Source organism: Pinus tabuliformis, chromosome 6, assembly GCF_031772625.1.
Source record: "Pinus tabuliformis cultivar Carrire ecotype Pingquan chromosome 6, CPIR1, whole genome shotgun sequence".
NCBI classification, from domain to species: domain Eukaryota; kingdom Viridiplantae; phylum Streptophyta; class Pinopsida; order Pinales; family Pinaceae; genus Pinus; species Pinus tabuliformis.
The window spans coordinates 1,732,878,294-1,732,896,880 of record NC_142292.1 but is presented as its reverse complement, the minus strand read 5'-3'; the positions used below and the strand labels follow the sequence as shown (position 1 = coordinate 1,732,896,880).

Genomic DNA, 18,587 nt, shown 5'->3' with positions numbered 1-18,587 from the left:
GTCGCTAGAAAAAGCCAAGGCCACTAGTTGATGAGAAGGAGAATAAAATATCTACTTTTTGTTCTATGAGGGTGCCCAGATATTTACGATTTTCAACCAAGGGTTGACGAATAACATGGGGAAATGGTGCCACCTTTCCCTCGCCATGCTCCCCACGTTGCCATCGAACATCATAAATGGCTTTCGCACCTCGATACCTCCTCTTTAAAAAGCTGTTAATTCTCTCTGGGGCAATGCCCGTCCACGTGTCACTCTCCTCTGTTCCATTATTCCCATTTTGCAAGCAAACTAGCCCTGCACCTGTGGGGGCTGCTTGCCTTTCTCGGGACAAAACTGGGGCCTCTATCTGGGCTTCTTCACAAAATGCCTGCCGGGAAGAAAAAAGAAAGGAGATCGCACCAGGGTCTTCAATTTTGCAGGAGCAAATAACAGCGAAGGCCACAATCAAGATGGGGTATTCATGGCTTCACCGATTGGCCTCTCCTATGAGGAGAGCATGGGCCTTTACCTTCAGCAAGATCAGACGCAACAAAGCTGGAGGTATATACACACATATATATATGTATCGACAATATACATTGTATATCTGACGAATAGATATCCAATTGTTTCGTCGCGCCTGATTTTATTTAGCATTCTGCATGTTATCTCTGTTTGCTTTACTACCTGTAATTAATTTGACATTGGTTGTATAGTCATGTACCTTTACCTTCAGCAAGATCAGACGCAACAAAGCTGGAGGTATATATACATATATATATCTCGACAATATAGATTGTATATCTGACGAATAGATGCCAATTGTTTCGTCGCGCCTGATATTATTTAGCACTCTGCATGTTATCTCTGTTTTCTTTAGTACCTGTGATTAATTTGACATTGGTTGTATAGTATATATATATCGCCAATATACATTGTATATCTGACGAATAGATGCCCAATTGTTTCGTCGCGCCTGATATTATTTAGCACTCTGCATGTTATCTCTGTTTGCTTGAGCACCTGTGATTAATTTGACATTGGTTGTATAGTCTATATGTTGTAAGATTTGGGAATTTTTTTAGTATATTTTTTTGGTGGAATATGTTTAGGTTTATAATTGTACAGGGATTAGTTGGATTTATAAGTATGAATTCTGAACATTCAAGTGTATAGTTTATGGGTTGTATTTTTTGGAAATTTTTTGAGTATATTTATTGGTTGAATTTGTCTAGAATCCATAAGAATTAAGTAAGAATTTGTTTGTGTTGTATTTTTTTGGAACTTTTCTGAGTATATCTTTTGGTTGAATTTGTCTGGAATCGCACAAGAATTTGTCAGAATTAACTATGAATTCTGAACTCTCCAATTCAGAGTCTCCAAGAAATTTTCAGATAAAAGAAAAAAAAAAATAAAAGTGATTTTACCAAAATTGTCTGGCCGGAATACCGCCAAAAATTCCAAAAACAAGGCCTAATGATTTTCCATGCTGACAATTACAGGTCCAGGCCTGTGGAAGCTGTCCAGCGAGGTCAGATCTTGTTCCTATGAGGACGTGCATGTCATGTGGTCGATTCTTCATAAATCTCAGACCTTCAAAGCGGCCCCAAAGAAGTCCCGATTCTCCAGAATGCATCAGGTTTCCTGATAAGAAGATTTGGTGGTTGCATGTTTTCAAAGGAAGCCTTTGAATAGAGCAGTCTGTTATCAGGCACAGCTCAGGTACATGGAGACGAGCAATGAACCTGCATAGAATTGCATGCGTTAAGGGATCTCTGGAGTTGATATCATATAGAGGTATTTATAGAACTTGTAACGAATTCTCAGAGTTTGTGGAGTATTTCACATACCTACGAAGCAATTAGGCGAATTCCTGTAAATTTGCATAAAATGCCCATTGACAACCATTGTAATTATTGTGTGAGCATCTGGATCTCTAATTGCACATTGTTATTGGCTTGCACCCATATCATGGTTATTGGCTTGCATGCCTTCTTGTTAAGTGCCTATTACGAGTTCCAAAATGAGGGATTAAGGGCTAAATCATTCCATGGGGATCTGTTCAGTGTATGTGTTTCTCTGTGCAATCAAAGTATTATTGCCTGTAGCTTCTCATTCAGGATATCAAGGACTTTGCATTCATTCTGAATCAGTACGGAGTGTGTTATCTGAAATTTCATGTTTGTTGGTAAGATCTGAGAAAACTTGTTTTATTGTTTCAAAAATTGATTTTGCAAAATTCTAGAACTCAAATTAGCCAATTGAAACCTTAACCTTCACTTGTCTCTAATTTTTTTTAAATATTAAAATAAAAATCTTTAGAAAATTTTAAACTCAAGTTATTGGATTGAAATCTTAAAATATATTGAAAATCATTTAAAAAAAATATTAAAATAGATAATAAATTATATAATATTTAAGCGGATGAAACACTGCATATTATTTTATAAATTAATTAGAGTTGGCGGATGAAACACTGCATGTTATTTTATAAATTAATTAGAGTTGGTGGATACGGATGAAACACTGCATATTATTTCATAAATTAATTAGAGTTGGTGGATGAAACACTGCATATTATTTTATAAATTAATTAGAGTTTGGTGGATAAGATACTGCACATTATCTTTATTTTACGAATTAATTAGATTGATTTTATTCTTAGAGATTTCTGGTCACTTTGTAATATGTGTGATTTATTCCCATATTAGTTTTAATGGAATTTTTAATTTAACTAGTTTAAAACAGTGAGATGAGGGTAAAACATTTTTCTAATTTGATTTCCGAAATTAAGATAGATATATATATATATATATATATATATATATATATATATATATATATATATATATATATATATATATATATATATATATATATATATATATATTATTTCTTTTAAATAAAATTAAGTTTTAAAGTTTATTTTAATTTCGGATTTATCATGTGTGGAGATCAATTAAAATTTTTAGAGGTTCAATTTTTTTAGAATACAAAAATTGAGGGAAGATTTGTATATTGAATTCTAAAAAAATTGAGGGAAGATTTGTATATTGAGAGATTCGGTTTTCCTATATAGTTCCAATTGCTAAGCAATAACTTGAAATTTTTAGATGATCATCATTATGTATATACATATGTTTCAGATGAACATGATTTTTTGAAATTTACATCATTGTGAATCTAAATAATAACAAAGTAACTATGTTTAGTAATGAGGAGACTGAATAATAGCAAAATGAAATGATTTAAGATATTGAATACTTCTCAATGTACTCGATAATGATCATTGTCAATCTATCTCATTTAGAGATTTAGGTTTTAACATAGTGACACAATTTGTAGAGGATAAAAATTATGTTTTATTTATATTTCTAAGATGAATATGATCATTTTAGATTTATTTAATTTCTTATGAGAACGTAGAGAGTATTATTCAGAAGTATGTTTTAAGAATTATGATGGGTCAAGAATTGCAACAATAAAGTTGAATTTCTAACTTTAAATGGAGGTTTGTGCAAACTTCCAAAGTACACAAACTACAATGAAAAACTATCTTTCAAACATGAAGCATGATAATTCTAAAAATGTCTATCTTTCAAACATGAAGCATGATAATTCTAAAAATGTAAGAATTAAGCAAGGAAATGAACATAAAGCAAATGCTAAATCTATAAGGAAAATTGTAAACTAATTAAGAGCAAACTACATTAGAGCAAACTACATTAAAGCAAATGACAATGACAGTAAAGTAAATGTGCATAAAGGAAATGAACATAAAGTAAATTTGCAAAAATCAAATTATTCTACTAACAAGGGATAACAAACCATAAAGAAAATTATTTTAAAGAAAATAATAAAGCAAAAACAATAAAAGAAGCACATGAAATGAAGTGAATGCTAGAAAGAAAAATATAAGGATTATAGAAATATAACCACAAAACATCAACCATCCAATCCATAGGTAGAGGGGATTCAACCTTCAAAGTTTAAAGTAGGTCCAAACCAAGTAAGCAATGGGGGTGAATACCTCAAAATGAAAACACCATTTTTAGCAAGAAATTTGAACCAAAAATATGTATTATTTTCAAATTCAAGTTTACAAAATTAGTGATTGCAATCCTCTGGAGGAGACTCCATGTTATACTGGATAAAATCCTATCTAAATTGAATCATTCCTTTATTGATGAAATTTATCCCAATATATAATAAAATCATGTAGTCTATTTGGTTGAATGACTCTAGTTTTCTAGAGAAAGTGAAAGAACAAAATCCTTAAAAATATCAACAATATTCAAGTTGGTCCAACAATGAATGAAAGAGATCAATCTTGTCTTTTTATATATTTTTTGCACTTAACACTTGAATATCATATCAACTTTCATGTACATAACACATGCAATAATAAATACAAATAATAAATCACTTAAGATCAAGTGTATCCCACATTGCAACTAAAATTAAGTTATTTATGTATAATTATAAAAACATAAGTCATATTCGTCATTAAAAGGATGAATTTTTCATCTAAGGTTATGACTTAGAGGAAGAATGCATTGAGTTTATATGAAGAATGGGCCATAAAAGTAGAGAATTTGGGGGGCCATCATTACCCCCGTTTCGAAGTTTTGTGTGCCCTTGTGCAACAAAACAATTTCCTCAATACTAATCTCAAGCATGTTCAATCTTCTTGTGATATCATGCCTTGTTTTTAATTGCGTATTTGGAGAGAATGGAGTTCTGGGAGAATTTATTAAAGCATCTGTAATCCCATTTTTTCTATTTTCTTGACTACAATAGTGGTATGTAATTAATTTTTGGAAAAAATCTCCTCAATATACCTTGATGAAATTTGTATTGGAAATAGATAAATATAAGGCTTCTATATCTTCCAAAAATTTCAAGCTTTTATTTTATGACAAGGGTGAGAACCAACCAAAACACTTGAAACAGTCAATTTTTTTGAGTTTTCTAGAATATTCTTGTAGGTGAATGTAATAAAATTATTTAACCCACTTAAGATGAATATCCTTTGATGAAATTTTTATGAGATATAGGGTAAGGATTATACCCAATAAAATTTATGGATCCTAATTCCAAGGAAAGAGTGAGAACCAATAAAAACACTCGACCACTAAATTTTTTTCTATTTTTCTAGGACTACTTTTGTAGTGGCCCGTAATTAATTTTTTGGACCACTTAAACTCAATATTATTTCATGATTTTCTTTTAATGGAAGATAGGTAAATATGTTATCTACCTTTTGTAAACATTTCAAAGTCTCTTTCAAAATAAACAATGAGTACTAGTAAAACATCAGAGCATTATCATTGTACAAAAATTGGAAAGAATATAAACAATTAGACTGTTGAATTTTTTTTCCTTTTCTTCTTTTCCTTTGTCCCTTACATCAATATTCAACCATCTATTCTTGATGTGAAATTTTCATAACATGAAGCTCTCTCATTTAGCTTAATTGTCGATGACCATGTTGATGAAATATATTAGTGGTCTGAGAATTTGAACTCGGGTTGAGGGGGTTAATGACTGTAGAATATGACATGCAAATTTTTCTTCCTATACTTCTTTTCGTTTGTCCCTTACAACCATCTATCCTCGATGTGAAATTTTTCATAACATGAAGCTCTCTCCCACCTAGCTTGATTTTTAATGACCATGTTAATGAAAGATATTGGTGGATTGAGAACTTGAACTCAGGTTGAGAACTGGAACTGTTTTTTGCATGTTCATTGCAGCCTATGTGTGGATTGTTCTATGTTTGTAGTTGGTATTTTATTGAAAATTTGAAATTGATGCTTGTATTTTATATGGAGGTGTTGACTGCTTGTCGACAACCTTTTTGGACGTTAGAAACCTACCTTGAACCTAAGAAATTTTTGTCGCTTTGGAGTTGACGAGGTTGGAACAATTTTGCAATCTATCATTGAAGTCTTAGTCTATTGTTTTTTTGTTTTACTTGCCGCAAAGGATCTTGTAGAAATATAGGGGATCATGTAGAATTGTTGAAAAGTGATTTTTTTTATTTATAAATATGAATGGTATAATAATGATGCTTTATTCAAAATATGGAGGTATGAAATTGAATATATCTGTGTTATGTAGCTTTATTGTAGTTTTTAACCCTATATAAAAATTACCTGCAAACGAATTTTTAAAACAAAAAAAATAAAAATGGTGAGAACATAAAATATACACAGAGATTTTATCTTGGAACCCAAAATAGGAAAACTAGATTGATTTTTCATTATATTCATTTCAATGTTACAATACATCTATATACATGTTGAAGCATTCATAAACCCCAATCCATTAACCCTAGATTAGAACATAATCATAGTTACCTTGATTGAATCTACAAAATAGCTTGGGAAAAAATAATCATGCCCAAAACCATGTGCAAAAACCATGCACAAAACCATCGGTAGGTCTACCCACCATCTTTGGCCCTGCCCTCCCATTCTTGGGTCCACCTAACTATTATTGGGTCTGCATATTTTTTTTTTCCCTGGGGCACTGCCTTGGACCTCGTGCATGGGGGCTACCGCCTCTTTGCAAATCCCTCGGCAGGGGGAGCTGCCACCCCCCTGTGATCGACACAATGTAAGAATGCATGACGCTAGTCGTGGAAAGAATATGACACACCCAACATTTATGAAGCGTATAACTTTCCTATAGAAATACATGAAATCTACAAGGAATCTTGTAGGTGGCTACCTAATCTTTTATACAACTATGTAAACAACTGGAAAAGAGGTCAAAAAGGGCTCAATGGATGAGAATGATGATGGGTGAGTATCGTAATATGGTATGGTGGTATCTTAGAAATATTGGGTGCATGTGATGGAGTGGTTATTTGTGTAAGGGAACTTGTGAAATGAAAGTGGAAATGAAAGAAAATCAACTTGTGTAGTACCGAGGTTGTTGGTGAGATTTTTCCTGATTTTTTGATGTGTGAATTTATTTTATTTTATTTTTATTTATTTATTTAGTATTTAATTTAATTTAATTTAGTTTATTATTTAATTTAATTAATTTATTAATTAATTTATTATTATTATTTTTTAATGGTACTAACATTCTTTTCGCCCTTTTCGTTGCAAGATTTTTGTGGGGGTACCTACATTCGAGATGAAAACAAAAAATGTTTTTTTCTTTTTTCACAAGGTAATATTACCATTTATAGTTTTCAATATTTCCTTACTCTAGTAGGCCTAAAAAGGTTTTCCTAGTAGAGAAAATTTATTATAAACTCAAAGAACCTTTTGTCGTTACACACTTTCCAACCAGCTCATTTATCTTTTGTTGATAGATGTTTCCAAATCCTGCTAACTTAGCTTCTCATTGACTCGTCTTAATGATCTGAAGTGATCGATGCATTTGATGTTCTTGTAATTAATTCAATACTTATATTATGCTAGTTATCTTGCTAGATGTTAGTTGCATCCATAAAAACTTTAGATACCACCCCCAACCCCCCAAAAGTGAATATTTGAGGCCCATGTTCAACTATTGATGGGGCAACCTTCTTGTAGTTTCTATGATCAAATATCGTGCTTTAATTTCACTTAATGGAGTAACTAAAGTTGAAGTGAATGGTGTAGCGTCATTTTCCTCATGTTTGGTATGTAAGAATTCACTCATTCATATAGGTTCTAAAGTGCTCTTGTTGTTGGCATTGGAGGCTCATGTAGGGTTGAATGTAGTGTTGTTGTCACAATCTAGGCTAAAATATAGATTGTTGGAGCTTCTTATATGTTGCAGGGGATCATGTAGAAACTTGAAAGAGGTGAATTACCTTTGTTGAGTGTTCCTTAGGTCATGATGATTTTCATCAATGAAGAATGAAGTCATTCCATTGAAAAATTATGCATATTTTGTCTTCTGTAGCAACTTGAGGTTTGTTGTAAGTTTATTATGGAAACCTGTAAATTCTGTTTTTTCACTAGATTTATGAAGGAAGTGGATGGAGAAGGATGGTAGGTGATGGGAATGGTGGATAATGATATTCAAGAAGAATGAAAAATGAAAAATAGGTGATTGAATGGAAAATAAAATGATAGATGGAAAATGTAGAAATATTTTGCAAAATTTTCTGTTCATTATGTTCTTTTTTCATAGGTACCAAGAGTGCTTGAGCTATGCATACCTAAAAACACTTGATGTAATTTTTTCCCCTTCTTTTTCTTTTTATCAAAGTACTATTACCATTGCTAGTTTTTGCTCAACCTCTGACTCAAGGTGCCTTAGGGAGGTTTTCACCATGAGGAAATTCATTTATTTTTTCTCTCTTTTCCATAATACTAGAGTTACTTCAAGAGGGTTTTCAAGTAGAGACCTATCCTAGATGCCTCGAGGAGGTTTTCATCATGGTAATTTTGTATCCTTTCTTTCTTTCCTTTTCAAATGTTCCATATTTCTTGCACTAGATGAAGTGGTTGTCTTTATTTCTTTAATTGTGGGAGTCCTCCTCATGATTTTATTGGATATGTAATTATTTTATGATACCAATTTCTACTTCTTACACTTCTTAAAATTTTGGTGTGTTACCGTCTTCATGCAACTCTTTTAAATTACCTTGTTGGCCCTTATATGGTCTATATTATATCATTATATTGTTTTTTATCCATATCGATGCTTTTAGAGTGGAAAAAGTGTAGGGATTAGCTCACATGACCGCTTTTACTAGCCAGATCAAGTTTGGAAAATCAAAGTCTAAAACCTTCTGAGAGAATTTTGAGGCATAAATGATATTTTTTTGGGGTAAAACTTTATTGTTTTAGCACATCACATTATTTTCATATTCTATACATAGAGACCTTACCCACAGTGTAAGGATCGCCTCAATCAGAGTCTGTATGCAAAATTTATGCCACTCAAAAGTTGACCTTCTTATTTTCACCACCATAATTGGAGAGAATGCCACGTCAACCCCCATAACTAATGGAAAAAGGTTTAGCCATGTGATTATGATAAAGAATACTCTAGAAGAGTCCATATTGTAACTTTGGTTAAGAGTTGAGGTAGTTAAACCTAACCACTGGCTATATTATACCAGGCCACTAGGAGGAAAAGGGGTTCCATTCTTTTTGAGTGCATCTATTCCATAGATGAGAAAAAATAGTTGAGAGGGATAGGAGATAAAGCACACAGAGAGGATTTGTACATTGTAGTATCCCATGGGCCACATTCCATACTTCTTTGTTCTCGCAACCATTTTCTATTTAGGGAAAGAGAGGAGAGTGACCTCACTTTCCAGCTAGGTTTTCCCTTGAAAGTGTTCCCATGTTATATCTTGAGTCAAATCATGGTTTTTGAGTTTTTATTTTGGTGTTCTCTATTTTTGCATAATTTTAATTTGCATGCATGCACAATAAACAAGAATCTGCAGATCCATAAATCTAAAGAGAAATAAAACCATGATAATGTCTATTTCATATTTTTAAATATATTTTTATCATATATGTGGTGACGAATTACCCTGTTTTCACCTAAAAAGTGATAACCTAGCCATTTTCCACTAGAATGATTGAAATGCGTCATGTATTATGGGTTTTACACATTAAAACCCACTTTCACCTTAGGAAATAATTTAGAGAACCCTTTTTCTTAAATTATTTTTGGAAATAACTCAAAAACCCATTGGAATAATTAAATAAATCAATATTTATTTATTATTCCATTGAAGTAAATATTAAATAACTATTTATTAATTATTTCTAACCACATTACCCAAAAATAATTAAATAAACCATTAGCTATTTATTATTCCTGAATCTCTACACATTTCTCCTATAAAATAATTATTAAATCAATATTTAGCATTTATTTCCAACTCACCTTAGCCATATCTCTTTGAAGTAATTAATAAATCATTTTTATTTATTAATTGTTTTAACCTTTTTTTCTTATTTAACTCAATTAATCATTATTTTTTGAGTTAGTTGACTAAATAAATATTTTTAACCATTTCATTAGTCTTTTCCTCTCTTAAATATAGTAAATTATACTCCTAACAGTTATATCTTGATTTGGTCGAATAATATTTTATTATTTGACTAGATCTATATCTATTGTAGCATTTTATTATAAACAAAGATATTTTTTCGCTGACTCTCTACGCATGATCATAATCATCATCGTCACTTTATTCTCATCACTCATGAGCTCCCCACATTGAGTTCAACCAACATTCTTCATTCACTTATTGCAGCAAGGGAGAGAAAGAGAAAGCAGTTGCAGGAAGCATATGGACTGAAAAGGACCCATCCCACATGAGAGGATAGTATAGACTCATGTCTATGTTCTTCTCCAATAGGTGTTTTCAATAATAATAAAATCAAATTCTTTCCATTGGGTTTCTTGTTATCTTTGTTGGCATATGTTTTTCAATATTTGCAATCTTTTTTGTAGGGTTTTCTAACATTTTTTTTGTAGATATGAAAGTATTTGCAATATTTTTCTTCTTATTTCCTTTGTTGTTAGGAAAATCATCACCAAACGTATAAAAATGGATTTTTGGATTATCTGCTCGAAAATATTCTCCTAACAAATGTCAACTCCACTCGGTATTTATCATCACCAAATGATGACCCCACCAGTTTAGTTGTTCATATCCTTGATGACTATGTTTATGCATTCTGTGTTTTTTCTCTCTTTCATTTTTTGTTTTCTATTTTGTCTATTAGTGGTTATTTTTGGAAAAACTTTTGTTTTTATGCTTTTGTCCATGTTTTGCAGCTCACAAGTTCCAGTCATGTAAGAGATGACAAGATTTGACAAACCCTAGAAGTGGAAGCTCTAGCTAAACCAACACATTTTTTGGGGCAAAAAATACAGTGGCCAATGCAGGAAACTGGCCACAACTTGCGTTATAACTTGAGAATAGGTGAGAAACCTATGTTACCCTCTCTCTTTTTCTGCATTTTTTCAGTTTTTACTGAAAGTTCAGTGATATCTTCCTGTTAGGTGGGTTTTCTACATCTTGTTACAACATTATAGGCGTGGATCTCTCTAGCTTATATGCTTTACAAAGGCAAGAAAAAAGTCCCCTAGGACTTCTAGTACTCGTTTTCCACTTTTTTAGGGATTTACTTGAGTTGGTAGTTTACCATTTCAAAGTTATTCACCACTGTTTTTCAGCATAATAGAACTTCTGTTTCAACCATTTTGTGAGACTTTGAAGTAACATTTGAGCCCCGCATTGGCCTTTGTTTCACCCTTCCTCAACATCCTCTTTAGGTGTCTTTTCATCAATTAGTAGTTTGTTGAATTTTTAGTCTAGAATACAATCCTTTTTTATATCATTTTGCTTCATAAAGTAGGTCCTTTCAACCACAGATCCTAGCCCCTTTGGCACTTGGTCTTGTGATCTCCATTTTGGTTGTCTTATTTTTCTCGTTTTGTGCTATTATTAGGCCTCATTGGATGGGAAGTAGAGTGTGCTTTAATTTGTTTACTTTTCTGTTTATTTCAATTCAGTTTTTGTTCTATAATTTACTTTTCAACAACATTGTTTATGTTACATGCAAAACTAGTGACACATCACACATTTTCACACACATAGCACACCCTAAGCAAATGAGCACTTGGTTAGCATCTTCAAGCTAAGACTTAAAAAAACTACTTGATCTCAACACACATAGATTTAAGCCCACCTAGGCACCTAGGCAAAACAATATTTTAGCTAGGGTTGAGTTGGTGGGGTATGCATCCCAATAATGCCCATCAATCACTTACATTGAGACATAGAGGATGCCTAATTAGGGAGCTTAAAATACTCCAACATTCAATAGTTAACACCAGTGTTGAGTAGAAACCTATTTAAGAGGGGGTTAATCTTAGGTCAAGGATCATAGTGATTCCCCTTGTAGGCTACCCATCTCTTGGTATGGAATCTGAGTTTGCAGTTGAATACCTAGAAGCTCAAGATTCACTCGCCCCTGTTGGATGGAGATAAATTAGTGGAAATTATTAGGATTAAACACCCTATATGTGGTGGTTGTGGGAAACAATCATCCCTTTAATCCACCTTTCATTACATGGATTTGCTTGCAGATATCAGGTCACATAAGCAAGAAGGTTTTTGGAAGGCCATCAAAAACATAATAGTAGGACTTATTTGAGATGTAGTTAACCTTTAGGCTAGGAGGCATTTTTCTCTTTATTGGTTGAACTTGCTTCAATTAGAATAATGATACATAATAGTTAGCTTTCACTTTGCAGCACTGCACTTAGTGTTTTCTTGCTCTCTATTGTTCTTTTTCTTTAAACTTTTCCTCTAGCCTTTAGTGTTTTGTTTTTCTTGAAATCATTGCACCCCTTAGTAATTTGTTGTGGAAACTCCATGGTCTACACCCTCAGTTTTTGTTAGGATGTATATTAACACATTCTCGACAAGTTGAGGCCTCTCTCCCTATTCCATCATCGGATTCTAGTCTTTCTGATTCTGAGTCCTCTAGGCCCTGAGTTGCTACCATGACAGGTGCCAACATTGGTGGTAATGTCGGTCTCAACATGGGCACCAATAGATGAGGAAATGCTAACGGTAATGTTGGTACTACTCAAGGTCCCCCTCCTGGAGGTAACACTAGAACCTCACAAGGCATATCTTCTACCTAACCATTTCTCCCTTATATGCGTTGGGCAAGCAAATTGTCTTAATAAAACAAATCAATTAACTCAAAATATTTTTATCAATTTGGGTAGGTCTTTTTATTTTAAGGTTATCGTGAAAAATATATGCATGAAACAATAGTTAACTGGTGTCGGCTAATTCCTAATGATAATATTTCTCCTATAAGAACAAATTTGTCACTCTTCACACTTGCAAGAATGGAAATTGATTCATAAAACCACACTGTCAAACCCTTGCTAGCATAAAAATAACACTCTACACACAATGTTGGAAATGAAGTCACACTTGCAGAAATTAAATAACACTCCTTGAAATCAATCCTCACAGACCATTCGATCACAACCATCAAGCCAATTGAAATCAACTCATTCATTAAGTAAATAACACACTGTAACAGATATAAAAGAAACCAAATAACACTATGTTTCAGCAACAAATTACAAATTTCTAACAACAATTGAACAATAACACACTGTTAGTCAGGATCAATCCAGGGGTACTATGCTAACACACGGTGAATTTACATTAATATTCGGCAAGTTAAATTAACCAACAATAACAACAACATATTAACAAGAATTTGTAACAGTGATACAATAATAAATGAATTAACATAACCTGCAAATAAATTAATGTGTAACAACTAACTACCTCTACTGAAAGAACAACCCATACTAAAGAGGAGGGCCCTTCCTCCTAAGCTGGGGGCTAGTGATTCACATCTCAAAAAATCAACAATTCATAGGTAAGCCACAAACTTGCAGAGATTGTATTAGCTTTAGAAATGAAGTTACAAGATGCGATGTTACATGGATGATGGCATCTTCCCTTCCTAACCTAACTTATTCATTTTCTTACTTACTGACTCTTGCTTGCTTAAATTTTTAACCTGTTCTTTCCCCATATAGTTTATACAGAGAGATAGGGTGGACAAATTGGAACAACTCCCCAAAATATGGGTTGTCACAGTTATGGACAGATTACAAAATAATGACTCTATTTTCTTTTGGGGCAGCTTAGTTGGAAAACAACTCAAGATATGATTACAAAAGATTTATTTGTTATAGAATCAACTGAGAATAGGTTGGATCTATTTCAGTTGCCAATTGATTCTGTTTGGGACGTAATATGCCAACAACCGCAACAAGAAAGATATGCTTGAAAGAACCACTCATAGCTCCCAATCCATGAACTTTTTTGAGAAACTATTTTATTGGTCACCTAATTGGGGATGTTCTGAGAAAAAAATGTCACAAATTTTCCAGATTCATCATCATTTGCCCACAAATTGTGTTTGAAGTTAGTCAATCAATTATGCCTGCATGAGCTATATGAGTTGTAGATCATGAGTTGGAGCCTAACATATTTGACCTGAATATGAGTTAGGCAACACAAATCCATGCCAACATCCCTAAGAGTAATCCATGTTCCAAAATTCCCTTTGGAGTTGCATAAGTATGTTAACCTTGGAGGTTGTTACTATTTCTTTATAGGAAACATTATAACAACACTAGGAAAACCATCATTGGAAAAATCAACAATAATCCTTTATTCGTCAAAAATAAAGGAAAATAGTGATAATGATCCAGGTGGATATTGGTGGCCACTTGCCAAGTCCACCTGGACCCCCACCATTGTTTCTCTCAGCATTTTTAGTTTCCTTAATTGTAGCACAACTTACTATTTTTAGTATTTTTTCGAGTCCTGAACTTCCGGAGCCGTTTTGAGGCCCTAAACGATGTCTTTTGGGAAATCTGGGGGCAACATGGGTCCATGGACTGATGTTGCCCTTCCCAAAGTGGTAGTGCTTAGACATGTCTTTCTAATGAGTTATTGTACACGTCAAAGGGAGATCATATGCCAAAGTTACGACCCCGAGAAGTTGATGTGCCAATTTACCCAAACGGGGCCCAAAGTTTGGCGTTTCATCTTCTAGGGTTAGGTTTTGGAATGTTAAGGGTTTTCCATTGTTTCTCAATAATAAATCAGCCTTTGAGCCTCATTGTAATAGAGTTCAGAGGCATGTAGCCGCCACATCTCTTCTCAGAGATAAGCTACCATCGCCCTAGCCAGTTTATTTCCATCACTGTTTGTAAGCATATTTCAGTATTTTACATTAATGAAATGAGGTATTATTTCCGCTGCATATCTCTGTTTATGGTTATCTCTGTAATTTGTTGCATTCCTGTTTAAGTCCGGATCAGATAATTGGTTATAACATTTCAAGCTTAATATGGAATATTCACGAGGAAACACGACAAGATGGGTAATAGATGGGAAAATAATTGTGCTAAAAGTGATGAAAATGGGTGTTTATAATGGTGAAAAATAGGACAATTTGGTGACCCAACATCTCCTCCATGCCTGCCCTTTTGCACGTCCCCATGCAAACATCGTAGCGTAGAAAGAAAAGAGTCACCCAACTTTTCAAATGACCAAACCTTCATGATTGCACTAGGAATCTCATTGACAACAAGTGTATCAAACTTTTTCAAACAATGGTTTTCCCATTTTGTCAAAATTCCATTTCTCATAAACTTGTCTCCATATGCCAATCATGAACAAAAAAAACTAATATAACTTATGATATTTCAATCAATGGTTACATATATTAACTTATATGTCTTATTATCATTTTTCACAACCATCACACCTTGAAAGGTAATATTTCAACAATCCTAGTGGAGTTGCAACAATATGTACATCGAGTTGCAACAATTTCAAGGACACTAAAATTTCGTGCAAACAACACTTCAAATTGAGATAATTTTCGGTGGGTGTGTTCATCACCATACAATGGATTTATGTACCAAAAATCATAGCAAACCATTGCACAAATCCTGAGTTATAACAAATAAGATACTACATGAATTTCAATGAACTTTTACATGTGTATCAACAAACTGTTAAGGTGTAACAAAAAAATTTGTTAAGCAATTTATCACAAAGTACAAATTGGATTTTGATGAAATTTTGTGAGCAAATTTCTACTATTTTAATGTTTTTCCACACCATAAATCAGAGCCATTCGATGCACAGATATTGAGATATAAGAAAAATGGTTGTAGCTGATGATGCTTAATTTCTAAAAAATTATAAACTAGTTTTTGCTTAAATTTTGCAGATTTTTTCATATTACCTTAATGCTTCTCTCCTCCAAGTTTTATGGAAATTTGATGCATGAATTTCAAGAAATAAGAAAAATGGCTATAGGTGATAGTGCTTAATTTCTCAAAAATTATAAATTGGTTTTACTTGAAACTTTATGGGTTTGTTTGTCTAGCCTTTCATAGTGTTAGCACTATGTAATTTTCCGAGGTTGCAGAAAAAAATCACAAAGGTAACCACAAACCACTTTGGAAGTTGGGATATAGCCCTACCAGCTTCAGAGAGGGCTTTCTCTATGATATTTAACTTTGTTGTATTGAGATATTAGGCGATTTATTAGGCTCAGGTTTGGTTGGATTAGCACAAGAAGAGCCATTGGGCAATGAAGTCTACAAACTTAACAGGGATCTGTATCAGATTTTCAAAGGATTTTCATAAGGCAAGGTAGTTGAACTAACAAGATCTTTTAGATTAAAATGGATTGGAGTGGAAGAAAAGATATAAGTTCAATTGAATTTAAAGAGAAATTAAGAATTCTTTAACATGATATCAGACGAAAACATTGAAATTATTCACAACCGGAATCAGAGTGTATCTTTCAACAGATTATGTTCATCAACTTTTAGTGAAATAATTTAGTTTTAAGAAAACATAAGCATGGAAACAAAGGAATAACACATAGACAGTGAGAGAAGCACTTCACTAAATAATCCAACACACGAATCTTGTGAAGAATGTCCTTTTATTACTGATAAGTCCACTGAGGCTTGAAAAATATACAATAACTTTCTTCTGTACAAAAACCAACCTCTGTTACTTCAAATGAAGTATTTATACAAATTTATTACAAAATATCTTGATTTAAAATATCAAGATTTGTTATGAATATCTATACAAATATCTTGAAACATAATTCAAAAATTTATTACAAAAGTATAAAAATAGACTAAACTGTTTAAAAAATATCAGTCGGCTAAGTGTTGATGTTGTTTATGGGCGTTCTGGTAGTGACTGGGCCTTGAAATGAGAAATGTTGTTTGTCTTGCTGGCAGATGTGTCTCATTGTCCCGCTATTCCACTACATTATGTTTGATGACTGTAGCTGTTGAATGTGCAATAGTGATTATCTTGTTGTGCTCTGTCCATTTGCTGGTTAAAATATGCTGAATGTGTCCTCGTTGTCTTCTTTTCCTTTGTTGTTTGTTGCTATTTTAGCTTAATAATTTCCCCTTTTCATTAAATTGATTCCATTGATAGACTATTGGGAAATTTTGAGAAATAATTTTTAATCAAAATATATCCGTAGTAAAGGGGGATGATTCTTTCGAATCAAAAATCGATGCAAAGGAAGGGCCATGTGGCAGATGGGGATTGGGGGAAATAGATATACTTTTGGGATAGTGAATGTGCATCGCTGAGTTGGCACATTGTGGATGGAGGCCAGGAGCTGACGTGAAGGTGGGGTTGGGATCGTTGGAGGGTGATGTAACCGAGATTGTGGGTTATGGTGGGAGCGGGGAAAATCGTTTTCAGAGGGGGGTCGAAGTGGTTTATGGTAGTGAGGGGGGGGGGGGGCGAAAAGGCCTTAGAACCGTCGAATGTAAAGGTGATTGTGATCGAGGGGGTGAACTTGTGTGGTGTTTAACCATGGGTGGACCTTAAAACCTTTTAAATTCACCATATATAATATCGCATCTGCCTAAATTTTGCCTGATCGCAATCACATTGCGGAGGGGACTGGTGGAGTTTGTTGACATATTGCAATTTTGATCGCAATCGACAGAATGAGCATGAGTAATAGGGGTTGACCACAGGATGGTGCAATATGCGATAACACGTGGTTGGTGGGTCAGGGCCGATTCTATTGCGATTGGTGGGTTATTTACAAAGCAATATATATATATAATAAGACGAACTTGTAGCCATGGTTAATGATTTTTTATTTTTTTAACATTAAAAAGGGGAATGGGGAACACGACTAGGTTAATATGTATAATACAAAATGGAAATGTAGCTAGAGTTGGGTTATGGAAATGCGACTAAGGTTTGAGAATTAAATAATGGATTAAGGCTAGATTTGAGTTTATGGAAATATGGAAATGAGGTTGTGGTTATATGGGTCCCAGCTAGGTTTAAAAATCATATTGCATATTCATAATGGGGGAAAGGGTTTTTCACAAAGGATAGATGCAAATATCATTTAAACTGTAGTGGAAATAGTTCCTGGGCTTTTATCTACTTTTGAATTTCAAGCTTCATTCTTGCCTATCTTTCAATCCAGGAGTCGGATTTGGGCGCAGGATATATCATTGGAAAGATTCTTTTGAGCACTTTCTAATGAAAATACCTGCAGTTTGATCTGATCCAAACATTATCATGCAAAAAAATTCTCCTCAAATCCTAATACTTAGTGTCTTTTTGGAAATAATTTGTAGGATGAAACATTATTTACAACATCTCAAACATAATAATGATCAAATATAATCAAACGATCCTATAAATATTTATAGGACCCTAACAGTGGCTCCAAATGGGGATGGCACTTTCCTTGTGAGATGCTAAGGACACCGTAGACTAGTAGCCTAACCCACGGGGCTGATTCGAAATCTGTAACTTGTTTTGCCATAAAAACTCTGCGACTGAAACTCTTAAACTGAAACCAAAACCATTATGCACACTGGAACATGAAATATACACTGAACTGAAAACTATACTAAAAGCTGAAATTGAAAAGAATACTTGAAAAATATGCTTAGGGCACTGAGCTTATTTGCACACTGCTACCTACCCTATACTGCTGAAAATAATATTGAATCAAATAATATAAAAATTCCAATGTAGCCAA

General features: G+C 33.4%; 1 protein-coding gene across 1 annotated transcript; it reads left to right on the top strand.

Moving 5' to 3' along the window:
• The first annotated feature begins 251 nt into the window (after positions 1-251).
• LOC149265815 (uncharacterized) lies at positions 252-2,071 on the top strand. The gene is made up of 2 exons (XM_089393892.1): positions 252-540; positions 1,482-2,071. The coding sequence occupies exons 1-2, from the start codon at positions 450-452 to the stop codon at positions 1,625-1,627; spliced, it is 237 nt and encodes a 78-aa protein (XP_089250018.1). The 5' UTR covers positions 252-449; the 3' UTR covers positions 1,628-2,071.
• The last annotated feature ends 16,516 nt before the right edge of the window (positions 2,072-18,587 follow it).